The 13401-nt window shown below is 43.1% G+C and overlaps 1 protein-coding gene across 1 annotated transcript in view; it reads right to left on the bottom strand.

Annotated features, from left to right (window-relative positions):
• Nucleotides 1–2270: 2270 nt before the first annotated feature.
• arhgef12b (Rho guanine nucleotide exchange factor (GEF) 12b) overlaps nt 2271–13401 on the bottom strand; it is a 106383-nt gene continuing 95252 nt past the window's right edge. The window contains 11 exon segments of the mRNA XM_064982098.1: nt 2271–4113; nt 4612–4684; nt 5841–6028; nt 6031–6060; nt 6301–6618; nt 6786–7094; nt 7336–7430; nt 9119–9193; nt 11750–11837; nt 12546–12713; nt 13189–13264. Coding sequence (XP_064838170.1) covers nt 4103–4113; nt 4612–4684; nt 5841–6028; nt 6031–6060; nt 6301–6618; nt 6786–7094; nt 7336–7430; nt 9119–9193; nt 11750–11837; nt 12546–12713; nt 13189–13264 — 1431 coding nt within the window. The 3' untranslated portion in view covers nt 2271–4102.

Here is a 13401-nt window from a genome sequence, read left to right as displayed (position 1 = left end):
AGTTTTTGATGTCCCGTTGGTAGGATATTTGTGATCGTACCTCGTCTAGTTTATTGTCCAATGATTGCACATTGGCGAGTAGTATTGACGGTAACGGCAGCTTTCCCACTTGCCTTTTCCGGACCCTGAACAGACATCCGGCTCTTTGACCTCTGTACCTGCATCGCTTCCTCTTGCAAATAACGGGGATGTCGGTTCTGTGGGGTGTTTGGAGAATGTCTTGTGCGTCTTGTTTGTTGAAGAAAAAATCTTTGTCTCATCCGAGGTGAGTGATCACTGTCCTGATATCCAGAAGCTCTTTGTCTAATCCGAGGTGAGTGATCGCTGTCCTGATATCCAGAAGCTCTTTGTCTAATCCGAGGTGAGTGATCACTGTCCTGATATCCAGAAGCTCTTTGTCTAATCCGAGGTGAGTGATCACTGTCCTGATATCCAGAAGCTCTTTGTCTAATCCGAGGTGAATGATCGCTGTCCTGACATCCAGAAGCTCTTTGTCTCATCCGAGGTGAGTGATCGCTGTCCTGATATCCAGAAGCTCTTTGTCTAATCCGAGGTGAGTGATCACTGTCCTGATATCCAGAAGCTCTTTGTCTAATCCGAGGTGAATGATCGCTGTCCTGATATCCAGAAGCTCTTTGTCTAATCTGAGGTGAGTGATCACTGTCCTGATATCCAGAAGCTCTTTGTCTAATCCGAGGTGAGTGATCGCTGTCCTGACATCCAGAAGCTCTTTGTCTCATCCGAGGTGAGTGATCGCTGTCCTGACATCCAGAAGCTCGTTTTTGCGGTAAGATATGGTTGCAGAAACATGATGTACAAAATAAGTTACAAATACCGCGAAAAAACCCACATAATAGCACAATTGGTTGGGCGCCCGTAAAACTGCTGCCATTTCTTCCGGCACCATCCCTTCAGCAGGGCAGGTTTTTATATGGTATAGTTTATAATGTTACGTCATTGGGCTCCCGAGTGGTTCAGCAGTCTAAAGCACTGCATCTCAGTGCTTGAGGCATCACTAAAGACCCTGGTTCAATTCCAGGCTGTATCATAACCTGACATGATTGAGAGTACCATCAGACGCGGCACAATTGGCCCAGCGTTGTTAGGGTTTGGCTGGGTTAGGCCGTCATTGTAACTAAGAATTTGCTCTTAACGGACTTGCCTAGTTTAAAAAAAGGTTAAATATATATAAAAAAACTAAAACAAAATCAGCATAGCAGGTATCTAAACTCACTGGCCAGTTTATTAGGTACACCATCCCGTTCACAAAAACAGATCGCTCCTACCGACATTGAGTCAAGTGGCCATGGCTTGCTATATAAAGCTGGCAGACAGACATCGAGGCATTCAGTTACTGTTCAAATGAATTTTAGAAGGGGCCAAACCAGTGACCTTGAGTGTGGTATGATTGTCGGTGTCAGGCACGCCGGATGGAACCAGTATCTCAGAAATGGCTGCCCTCCTGGACTTTTCACGCACGACATTGTCTAGTGTTTCCAGAGAATCGTGTGACAAATAGAAAACATCCAGTCAGCGACAGTCCTTGTTGACAGTGCCAAAATGTTACAATTCAGATTGAAATCAGTTGATAAGTATTCACCCCCTGACCCAATACATATTAGAATGTCCTTCTATGAGGGTGCATACTGCCACCTGAATTGTGTTGTTTGAACCACTATAAAACAGGTATAAGGCCAAGGTTGGTGATTTACTGCCACCTGCAGATATGGAATGTTTGCTCACAAGTATAATTCAGTGGCTGATCCTTCCTCATGACCTGGATGGAATTATGTGATCCTTAACTCATGGAAAGTCTCACCCAGTTGACTTGTTGAAATGGTTTAAGTCATCTATGGTGCTGTCTATGCTAGAAACAGGCTTTTGGCACTAGCGTCATCTATACATCTCTATGGATAAACTCTTACAAGCGCATCGCCTACATAAATTCTATAGTGGACAGGGTACAACTCTAACCTGCGTCAGTGCTTTTCTTCTCTCGGTTTATCTTCTGTATGACAGACAGATTACAGGTCAAATCATGGCCAACATGTCCATGCCAGACTGTTCAAAACAATTACCTTGACCATACCATACAGATACCCATCTTAAAACCCCAAAGAGCAAGCAATGCAGATGTAGAAGCACAGTGGCTAGGACTGCTAACTCCCTAGAATGCTCATAAACTGAAACATAAACATTCGTAACAAGAAGATATACCAAAATATACAGCAGTATTTTCACATCCAAGCACAGAGAATAACGCTCCACCATCAGTGTTTCCAGCAAGCTTCTTTAATGATATTTGAACATTTTAAGTTGTGTAGTTTTGGCCGATATTCCAAACTCATATTTCCCTCCCTTTACACAGGAAGATTAACTTTCCTTTCATTTTAATACAATAGATCAGTCAAATTTAAATCTCTCACCTAAAATAACTATTTACGTTTTCAACAGAGCCAGAGACCATAATAATAGTGCTCACAATAATATAATAAAAATATAACGTCTAGACAAAAATAATAAAAAGACAGATTACATTTAATATTTTAGGGATACGTTGCAGTCTTATTCTCTCCTGGTTTTAGTAGTTTCTGTCAAAGTAATACATGATTGTATAATGTAGAAAGCAGGAGAGAAATTTTTTTTTTCTTTAAAGATTGCTCTTATTTTAAGAGATGCAGTGTTTTTCATAACTGTTAGTCATTTTTTAAAAACATTTAAAATAGTCCATAGAAGTCCTTTTCATCCAAGTCTTCCGGCTGGTGAAAGTAATATATTTGTTGTGCCAGTCATTCCTCAATCCAACCATGAAATTACACAGGTCCTGTGTTCTCACCCCAGAAGCTTATATATGAGATTTCCTCAGTAGCTCGTACACAAAGGACGATGTACAGTAACGTAGAGAGTTTAGTTCCAAAACCAGAAAAATTGAAGGTATACGGAAACTGGGCAAAGAGCTGGGGGTGTTCCCCGATCCAGGAGGGTCCCTATCAATTAGGAATGGATGAATACTACATGACTTCAGAGGGAAGTCAATAACTCTAATGACTGTCCTCTTGTATTTTGCTATATCACACCACGCGCTTCCCAAGAGCCACAACTCAAGCCAGAGGAGATCCAGCCACACCAAAAGGTGAACAAATGGAGCGCTTACCGGTATACTGTTATCACCTCACCACTGGCAGTATATCACTGAAATATCTCCCAAGAAAATGGAGTTTGTCAATTTGTTCTTTCACCATCTACTGTGAACAAGACCAAGGCTTCATGCTAAGGATGCGGGTTAGTGAGATCCACTAAATCACTTGAGGACCTATTAAAAGGGAGAATCCTAACTTAAGGGAACATTTGACTTAAGTGATTAAATAATTACTTCAGGACGTCTTAAGATACCTAATCAAAATCTACAAGGCTTTCAATGTTGTAGGCATGATGGGGGGGGGGGGGGGTCACTTAACATAGTATTACGTTTAGAAAACACACGGATTAAACTTGCCATTTTTTGCTAGAGTGGAATTTGATCAATCATGGAATGATTCCAACTGAAGAGGTATGTATATTTGACCACCCTCTCCACCCCGCATTCTCACTCTGCTAAGCCTTTGTCACGGTGGTCCTCCCGGTCCAAACCATTCATTTGGACTATAGCATCACGTACACTTGTGTTTCTGACCCCCGATGTATATATTGAAAGTGGTGTGTTCCGAATGCTGAATGCACGTGAGCAATGGGAAGATGGCACTCTTATCCACAGGAGGAGAAGTAGCGGGGGTTGAAAAATAACTTCAATCCCTATCTACTAATATCCTGATGGTGGTGGTAGTCAGTACACTTTGAGCAGCACTTGTGTTAATTTCCAAAGTGGGGTGTTTGGGGGTGGAATGGTCCTAGTGAGAACGCTGTGTGAGTTGTGGCGTTCTTTTCCCTGATTGCCATTTGTGCTGGGGGGGTCCCCTGATCGTTCCAGTCTCCACTGTGGGCCACAGCAGTATGGGAGGGGTGGGGGGCTGAGGTGGTGGGCCTCCAGAGGACAGGAAGAGGTGTCGTCCTCCGTGTCGCTCCTTCGTCCTCTTGTGGTGGAGGGGAAGGGGCTCTGTCATCACTAACTATTATCTGAAGAGCGAAGCGAGAGAGACAACAAAAAGAGAAATAATAAACACATTTTGATTTTGCTTTCCTCATCGTGTTTTTCTCTTTGATATTTGACCACAAAACCTATACTTATGATAACCAACAACACATCTGGTTTTAAGTTGTGATACGTATTCTGTTTGTTGTCCCGTCTGTACGGTTTACTCAAACTTCAATGCCTGCAGAAATAACTATGTATCGGTGGAGCACAAGATATATCTACGCGTATGTACTCCAAAGCCCTTTCAAGCATCCTGTGCATGTGAACTACTGTTGTATCTGTTCATGATAAGTATCAGAGTGCGTCCCAAACAGCACCTTCTTCCCTATAAATTGCACTACTTTTGACCAGGGCCCATAGAGCTCTCAAAAGTAGTGCAATTTATAGGGAAGAAGGTGCCATTTGGGACGCACCCGGATACTTTACTGATAAAGAGTACAGTGTGTCATATGGGATGCAGTATCAATAATTCACAGTACCTTTGTTCTCCTCTGTGTCAGTAGCTGTTTCAGTCAGCCTTTGGCGCAGTTCATTATACTTGGTCTCCACTTCCTGAAAGCAGATTGTTGACAGAAACTTAGCTCTGGTAGAACATATGAACATACAGATGGATATAATTAGTGTATGGGTAGATGGCCCCATACAGTAAAACAAATATAATAGTATGAGCAAACAGGCAGATTGACAAACAGATGTCTTGATCATGCTGCATGAGAGACTGCATGATAGACATTGAATAACTTTACCTATAAACCCCTTCTCATACATTTCACTCAAAGCGCAAGTTCTGGGCCGAAGATGCCCTGGGGCACACATCAAAGATCAGCTAAGAACAAAAAACTGACCTTAGCATTTGAAGCCAGGTCTGATTTATCTGAAATCTTTCAAATACTTTAAAGCTGCAATATGTCAGTTTTTGGAAGATCTGACCAAATTCACATAGAAATCTGAGTTATAGATATGTCATTCTCATCGAAAGCACGTCTAAGAAGCGGTAGATCTGTTCCATGTGCGCTATTTCTATGCTTCCCATTGTTAAGTTTCGTTTTCACGTCTTTTACTTTCAGTTTTGTACACTAGGTTAAACAGCTGAAAATTTCACAACGGTTTAGATGGTACAATTATTCTCTACACTATACTTGCTTGTTTTGTCACAAACTGAAATTAGGCGAACTATTAGAATATTAGAAACCAGGAAATGGTACAGCAATTTCTGCATAATGCACTTTTAAGCGATTACTCAAGCCTGCCTGAAGTGCTAAATGGGCGTGGTTTGCCATTTTGGGACTATTCTAATTGGTCTAAATCAGGCATACTCAATCAACCACTTTTAAAGGGATACTTTGGGATTTTGGCAATGATGCACTTTAACTACTTCCCCAGAGTCAGATGAACTCGTGGATACCATTTTTATTTCTCTGCGTGCTGTTTGACTTAAGTTGCTAACTAGTGCCGTGCAAGCAGATAGCCATAGACTGACAGCTATTGTGCTAAGACTGATTAGCATTGGCGCGTGAAACTACCTCTAACCTCCTTCATACTGGACAGAGATATAAAAACGGTATCCACAAGTTCATCGAACTGTGTGGAAGTAGATAAAGGGCATCATTGTCAAAATCCAGAGGTAATGATTTCAAATAGTATTTGAACCCAGGTCTGATCTAGGGGGGGGAAACTTCATGTTACTTAAGGGGGGTTGATTGTGTACCTTCAGGTGCTGCAGGTTGGCCTGGAGCAGGCGGATGTGGGTCATGACCTGGCGTCTGAGTTTGGGGCCGGCACCCCCCGTCTGCGAGGATGAGGAGAGCAGCTTCTTCAGGTCGATGTCCGGGCCCCATTGGGCCCCACCCCCCCCGCCACTCGCCTGACCGTCATTGTCCGTGCTGCTCTCCCCGAGGCCCCGTAGCCCTCCAGGACCATGTAACTGCCTGGGGAGGGAGGGAAAGAGAAATGGGGAGGGAGGGAGAGGGAGAGACGGTTGGAAATGGGTAAGTTATGCCCACCTGAGTACTTTAACTTCCACAATTAAAAAGGAACCTCAAACATGCTATAAAAGCAACAGTATATCCTAACTTCCTCTTAAGTAGAAATAGAACTTTGTCTCCTATTGACATCGACAACGATTCATGACTAAGGCTTTTCTGCCTTGAATGTCCCAGTTGGCTCACCGTATTCCTCGGAAGTCTCAAAGAAACCTGTGTCCCCAGACGGTAGTTCATTGGACCCCGGGGCCTCCTCCTCCCTCCCTGCCTCGGTCTTCTCTGAGGCGCCATTCTCCGAGGAGCCAGTAGAGGGTGCTGCTACGCTGCTTGGGGCCGAGATACTGTTGTTGTCCTCTGGGCCCCTCAGGGACGTGGTCCTCAGCAGGCGGCCTCCAGGGGCTCGGCCCTTCCTCTGCTCTTTTTCTTTCCCCTTCTCTTTGTCCTTGTCGCTGCCCTCTGCTCTGCTCGTCATGTGGTTGAGAAGGACCTGCCTCAGGGCTGCCACTGGGATAAGGAGAGAGAGTCAGCGTGGCTACAGAGTCATGTTCATTCGGCAAGAAGAAACACTCATTTTCAGTTTCCGTTGCAAAACATTTAGTGTGCCATTCAATGTGTCATTCTATCACTGTATGTGACATTTTGGTCTAAGGCTAATAAGGCAGTGAACTCACAGGTTCTTAGGGCCTCCTCGGCTCTGGAGGGTGGCATGCCGAAGGCGTCATCGGGATCCTCGTCGTCGATGGCGATGCCCAGGCGTGACCTCTCCTGGAGGATGGGCAGTCTGTCTGCCAGCTCTCCATCCAGAAAAGCTTCAACTTCCTCCTCATCTACCTCCTCCACTTCCTCCTCCTCTTCTTGTTCTTCTCTTCTGTCTGGCAGTGGCGAGTCCTCTTCTTCCTCGTCGTCTGATTTGACACCGTCAAATGGGTTGGTCGATGTGGGTGTGGGTTGCAGACCCGGCAAGGAAGTGACGTCTTTTTCTAGGGGACACAGATACATGGGTAATGAAGGTGTGTTACAGCTGCATGAAGAATAGTCAAACTCACATAGCTTTTCATAGGGTAGATGTTTTTTTTGAATTGTTAGATACTACTACACTGTTGGAGCTAGGAACACAAGCATTTCGCTACACCCGCAATAACATCTGCTAAATATGTGTGACCAATAAAATTAGATTTGATTAGATTTTTGAAAATGTATTAAATGTCTAGTTATTGATACCTGGGGACTGGGTACATCCCATGGAGGTGCGCTCAGGGTCTTTGTTCAGTTTGGGCACCCCCGTGCTGATAATCTCTACTGCGTCTCGCTCCACACTGCAACACACATGCCAAACGTATGCACGCACACACAAATGTAAATTATAAACTAGGGCGATGTGCCTTTTTTCATTAGAAAGCAGAGTGTATAAAAGTACATATAAAATATACACTGCTCAAAAAAATAAAGGGAACACTTAAAAAACACAATGTAACTCCAAGTCAATCACACTTCTGTGAAATCAAACTGTCCACTTAGGAAGTAACACTAATTGACAATAAATTTCACATGCTGTTGTGCAAATGGAATTGACAACAGGTGGAAATTATAGGCAATTAGCAAGACACCCCCAATAAAGGAGTGGTTCTGCAGGTGGTGACCACAGACCCCTTCTCAGTCCCTATGCTTCCTGGCTGATGTTTTGGTCACTTTTGAATGCTGGCGGTGCTTTCACTCTATTGGTAGCATGAGACGGAGTCTACAACCCACACAAGTGGCTCAGGTAGTGCAGCTCATCCAGGATGGCACATCAATGCAAGATGTGGCAAGAAGGTTTGCTGTCAGCGTAGTGTCCAGAGCTTGGAGGCGCTACCAGGAGACAGGCCAGTACATCAGGAGACGTGGAGGAGGCCGTAGGAGGGCAACAACCCAGCAGCAGGACCGCTACCTCCGCCTTTGTGCAAGGAGGAGCAGGAGGAGCACTGCCAGAGCCCTGCAAAATTACCTCCAGCAGGCCACAAATGTGCATGTGTTTGCTCAAATGGTCAGAAACAGACTCCATGAGGGTGATATGAGGGCCCGACGTCCACAGGTGGGGGTTGTGCTTACAGCCCAACACCGTGCAGGACGTTTGGCATTTGACAGAGAACACCAAGATTGGCAAATTCGCCACTGGTGCCCTGTGCTCTTCACAGATGAAAGCAGCTTCACACTGAGCACATGTGACAGACGTGACAGTCTGGATGCGCCGTGGAGAGCGTTCTGCTGCCTGCAACATCCTCCAGCATGACCGGTTTGGCGGTGGGTCAGTCATGGTGTGGGGTGGCATTTCTTTGGGGGGCCGCACAGCCCTCCATGTGCTCGCCAGAGGTAGCCTGACTGCCATTAGGTACCGAGATGAGATCCTCAGACTCCTTGTGAAACCATATGCTGGTGCGGTTGGCACTGGGTTCCTCCTAATGCAAGTCAATGCTAGACCTCATGTGGCTGGAGTGTGTCAGCAGTTCCTGCAAGAGGAAAGCATTGATGCTATGGACTGGCCCGCCCGTTCCCCAGACCTGAATCCAATTGAGCACATCTGGGACATCATGTCTCGCTCCATCCACCAACGCCACGTTGCACCACAGACTGTCTAGGAGAGATCTCTCAGGAGACCGTCCGCCACCTCATCAGGAGCATACCCAGGCATGGTAGGGAGGTCATACAGGCACGTGGAGGCCACACACACTACTGAGCCTCATTTTGACTTGTTTTAAGGACATTACATCAAAGTTGGATCCGCCTGTAGTGTGGTTTTGCACTTTAATTTTGTGTGTGACTCCAAATCCAGACCTCCATGGGTTGATAAATTTGATTTTCATTGATAATTTTTGTGTAATTTTGTTGTCAGCACATTCAACTATGTAAAGAAAAAAGTATTTAATAAGAATATTTCATTCATTCAGATCTAGGATGTGTTATTTTAGTGTTCCCTTTAATTTTTTGAGCAATGTATATAAAAAGCCAACAAGGCCAGTGAACTCACTCGGTCTGAAGTAAAGGTATGATGTGTGTTTTCGTCTTCATGGTTTCTGCGCTCTGCGTTATCAGACACTGCCACCTAGTGGATGTGAGGAGTTAATGAGAAACAGACCAACCATAGAAATAGAAAGCGAGCCCATCCTGTCTTCCTGGGAAGTGCACCATCTTCAGTGACTTCAGAAAGTTCTCACACCAATTTACTTTTTCCACATTTTGTTGTTACAAAGCGGGACTAAAATGGATTTAATTTTCATTTTTGGCCAACGATCTACACAAAATTGATAAACAATTTATGAAAAAATATTAATATTTTATCTTGATTAAATAAGTATTCACCACCCTGAGACAATACAAGTTAGAAACACCTTTGGTAGCGAATACAGCTGTGATTCTCTAAGAGATTTGCACACCTGGATTGTACAATATTTGGCCATTCTTTTTAAAAATTTTCAAGCTCTGTCAAGTTGGTTGTTGAGCATTGCTAGAAAGCTACTTTCAAGTTTTGCTATAGATTTTCAAGCTAATTTAAGTCAAAACTATAACTAGCTGTATTCCCAAAATGTCATTTCTTTGCCACATTTTTTACAGTATTATTTAAGTGCCTTGTTGCAAACAGGATGCATGTTTTGGAATATTTTTATTCTGTACAGGCTTCCTTCTTTTCACTCTTTCATTTAAGTTAGTATTAAAGGTCCCCAAAGCACACACATCCCTGGGTCGCTCCTCTTTTCACTTCACTGCAGCTAGCGACAAGCCGCAACAAACACTCAAACTGGACAGTTTTATCTCAATCTCTTCAGTCAAATACTCAATCATGGACACTCTTACTGACAGTTGTGGCTGCTTTCCATGATGTACCTTCTTGCCCTTTGTGCTGTTGTCTGCGCCCAAAAATGTTTGTACCATGTTTTGTGCTGCTACCATGTTGTCATGTTCTGTTGCTACCATGCTGTGTTGTAATGTATTGCTGCCTTGCTACAGTATGTTGTTGTCTTAGGTCTCTCTTTATGTAGTGTTGTCTCTCTTGTCGTGATGTGTTTTGTCATATAAATACATACACATACAACAATTCAAAAGTTTGGGATCACTTAGAAATGTCCTTGTTTTTAAAAGAAAAGCAAATTCTGTCCATTAAAATAACACCAAATTGATCAGAAATACAGTGTAGACATTTTTAATGTTGTAAATGACTATTGTAGCTAAAAACAGCAGATCATTTAAAAAAAAAAAATAGAATATCTACATAGGCAAAAAGAGGCCCATTATCAGCAACCATCACTCCTGTGTTCCAATGGCAGGTTGTGTTAGCTAATCCAAGTTTATCATTTTAAAAGGATAATTGATCATTAGAAAACCCTTTTGCAATTATGTTAGCACAGCTGAAAACTGATGTTCTGATTAAATAAGCAATAAAACTGGCCTTCTTCAGACTAGCCGAGTATCTGGAGCGTCAGCATTTGTGGGTTTGATTACAGGCTCAAAATGGCCAGAAACAAAGAACTTTCTTCTGAAACTCATCAGTCTATTCTTGTTCTGAGAAATGAAGGCAATTCCATCTGAGAAATTGCCAAGAAACTGAAGATCTCATCCAACGCTGTGTACTACTTCCTTCACAGAACAGAGCAAACTGTCTAACCAGAATAGAAAGAGTAGTGGGGGGCCCAGTGCACAACTGAGAAGGCCAGCATCTCGGAGTCGCATCTTCACTGTTGATGTTGAGACTGGTGTTTTGCTGGTACTATTTAATGGAGCTGCGAGTTGAGGACTTGTGAGGCATCTGTTTCTCAAACTAGACACTATTGTACTTGTCCTTCATGAGCAGTTTTCTTCCTCTCCGTCAGCTGAGTTAGGAAGGACGCCTGTATCTTTGTAGAGTGTAATTAATAACTTCACCATGCTCAAAGGGATATTCAGCATCAACCAATTGGTGCCCCTCTTTGCGAGGCGTTTAAAAATCATTCTGGTTTTTGTGCTTGCATCAGAGCTTGAAATGCACATACTCGTTTGAGGGAACTTACAGATCATTGTAAGTGTGGGGTATAGAGATCATGTTAACCAACTTGTGATTTGTTAAGCACATTTTTACTTGTGAACTTATTTAGGTCTGCCATAACAAAGGGGTTGAATATTTGTATTTATTATGGATCCCCATTAGCTTCTGCCAAGGGGTCCAGCAAAATTAAGGCAGTTATACCATTTTAAAAACATTGCAATACATTCATAACACATAAAGTGTGTGCCCTCAGAAAAACCTGGGAATACTTATTGACTGAATACATTTCATTTAATTGTTATTCATTTCAAGGGGTATTGTGTGTATATCATTGACAGAAAATCTCAATTTAATCCATTTGAAATTCAGGCTGCGACAACAAAATGTGGAGAAATAAAGGGGTGTGTATACTTTCTGAAGGCATTGTATCCCTTTGAGAGCATCTTAGCTTGGAGGGACCAAGCACATCCAGATTTTTCTGAAATCTCGGTTGGAGGATTCTGTCCCTGCTTATTCTCCCCTGGAATCCCTCACCTGGGATTTCTGGAAAACCTGGGAACTTTTGCAATTCTAGTTCCAGCCAGGTAACAACTGAATGGGATGCTTGAATAAAGTGACTTTGGGATAGACAGACAGACTTACGTTCTTTGCTCGGACACGGTCTGGGCCATCAGCTCGTAGATCTGGGCTCCGTTGTCGGACATAGACAGCACAAAGAAGGACTTGTTGTCTGACAGGAGAAGAGACAATAACATTAGAACATACATTATATTGACAGTCTTCTATGTTGTCTTTCCTCTCCAAAGTCCACTAGATATAGCCTGGTCCCAGGTCTGTTTGAGCTGTGTAGTCAACTCCAATTTCACGTCAGTAAAACAGAATGTAAGCTATTGCAAGATCAGGCAGGTTCCAAAAAGCTTACACCAATAGTCACTGTCATGCCAAACATGGTGGTTGGCAAGACTGCACAAACAGATCTGGGACCAGGCTACTACAGACGTGTTGCTTGAAGCAATTTGATAAGATATGATTCCAGGAGCCTTTTCATTGGGATGCAACATTCAGAACAACACAGATGGAAACGTAGCAAATAGAGCAATAACTATTTATATCAGATTTAAAAATAAATCACACTAAATAGCCCCCTTAATAGGGAAATAACAGTTGCTAAATACATTTGATTTATTCTTCAAGAATAAAACATATAAATGCCTCATGAGCTTAGTTCAATTGTCGTACCCCTTCAAAACCCAAAATATAAGTTTGTGGTTAAAACTATAATGTTGATACAATGGATTGTCAGTCCTTGCATCTATAGCTATAGCTATAGTCTATGAATTTGAGGGTGGTTACATTTCTCAAGCCCCATCCCTTAGCGTTTTACTGAAACATAAACGAGGGAAAACGCTTTAATATTGTTAGAACTGAATGGACACACCGGTGGCTACCGAGCGCACCAGCACGGTGTTGAGGTTGATGATGGGGCTGAAGATGTGCTTGGTGTCGGCGGTGCCCGCCAAGTTCTTGCTGTGGCACTTGAGGACCAACCGCTCGTCCTGCTTCTGCAGCAGAACCAGGATATCCTCCAGGAGCAGCGTGTACAGCTCTGAGGGCACAGGAGGAAGTTCAAGGTAATACTTTTGTTTTTATAACCAAATGGCATCACAGACACTGAAATACATTGATACACATAATTGAAATTCATGACAACATGACTCAAGTTGTTGATTCATTGGTATGGCATGGGGAACATTTTGTTTCTCTCAGTCCTGGCATTTGGTATAGAGAGAAGACGGTTTACAACACACAGAAAATCACTTACACTCAACAGGACAAGCTAGTCCTCATGTGGGCTAAAACTACTATAGCATGTGAACCCCGGGTCTTCTTCTCAGTCTTCTATTGTATGTTGTAGCCTACTTAGCTTTTCAGCATTGGATGAGGACAACTCTAGCGTACCAAAGGGCTAAGCTGAAAATGGAAATAGCAATTGTCCTAAAGGTAAAAAATTATTATTATTCTCTACATGATCAACATTTCTACACCGCTAAAACACATTCTGTTGAATTATGGGTACGTACCGATGGTCTTGTCTTTGTTGACCTTCCAGGAGAGAGGTCCCTCGTGCACCATCTTCTTCTTGGTCAGGTCTAGACTCTACACACACACACACACACACACACACACACACACACGTCAGAACAGGCACCTTTCTACAGCTTTAAGCCAACGGGGGTTCTTGTCAATGAGAATATGTCCAATTAACTTCCCTGGTCAAATAAAGGTAAATACAT

The sequence above is a fragment of the Oncorhynchus masou genome, chromosome 12 (assembly GCF_036934945.1).
Source record: "Oncorhynchus masou masou isolate Uvic2021 chromosome 12, UVic_Omas_1.1, whole genome shotgun sequence".
Lineage (NCBI taxonomy): Eukaryota > Metazoa > Chordata > Actinopteri > Salmoniformes > Salmonidae > Oncorhynchus > Oncorhynchus masou.
Note: the sequence above shows the minus strand (reverse complement) of the source record. Positions and strands in the feature narration are given on the sequence as shown.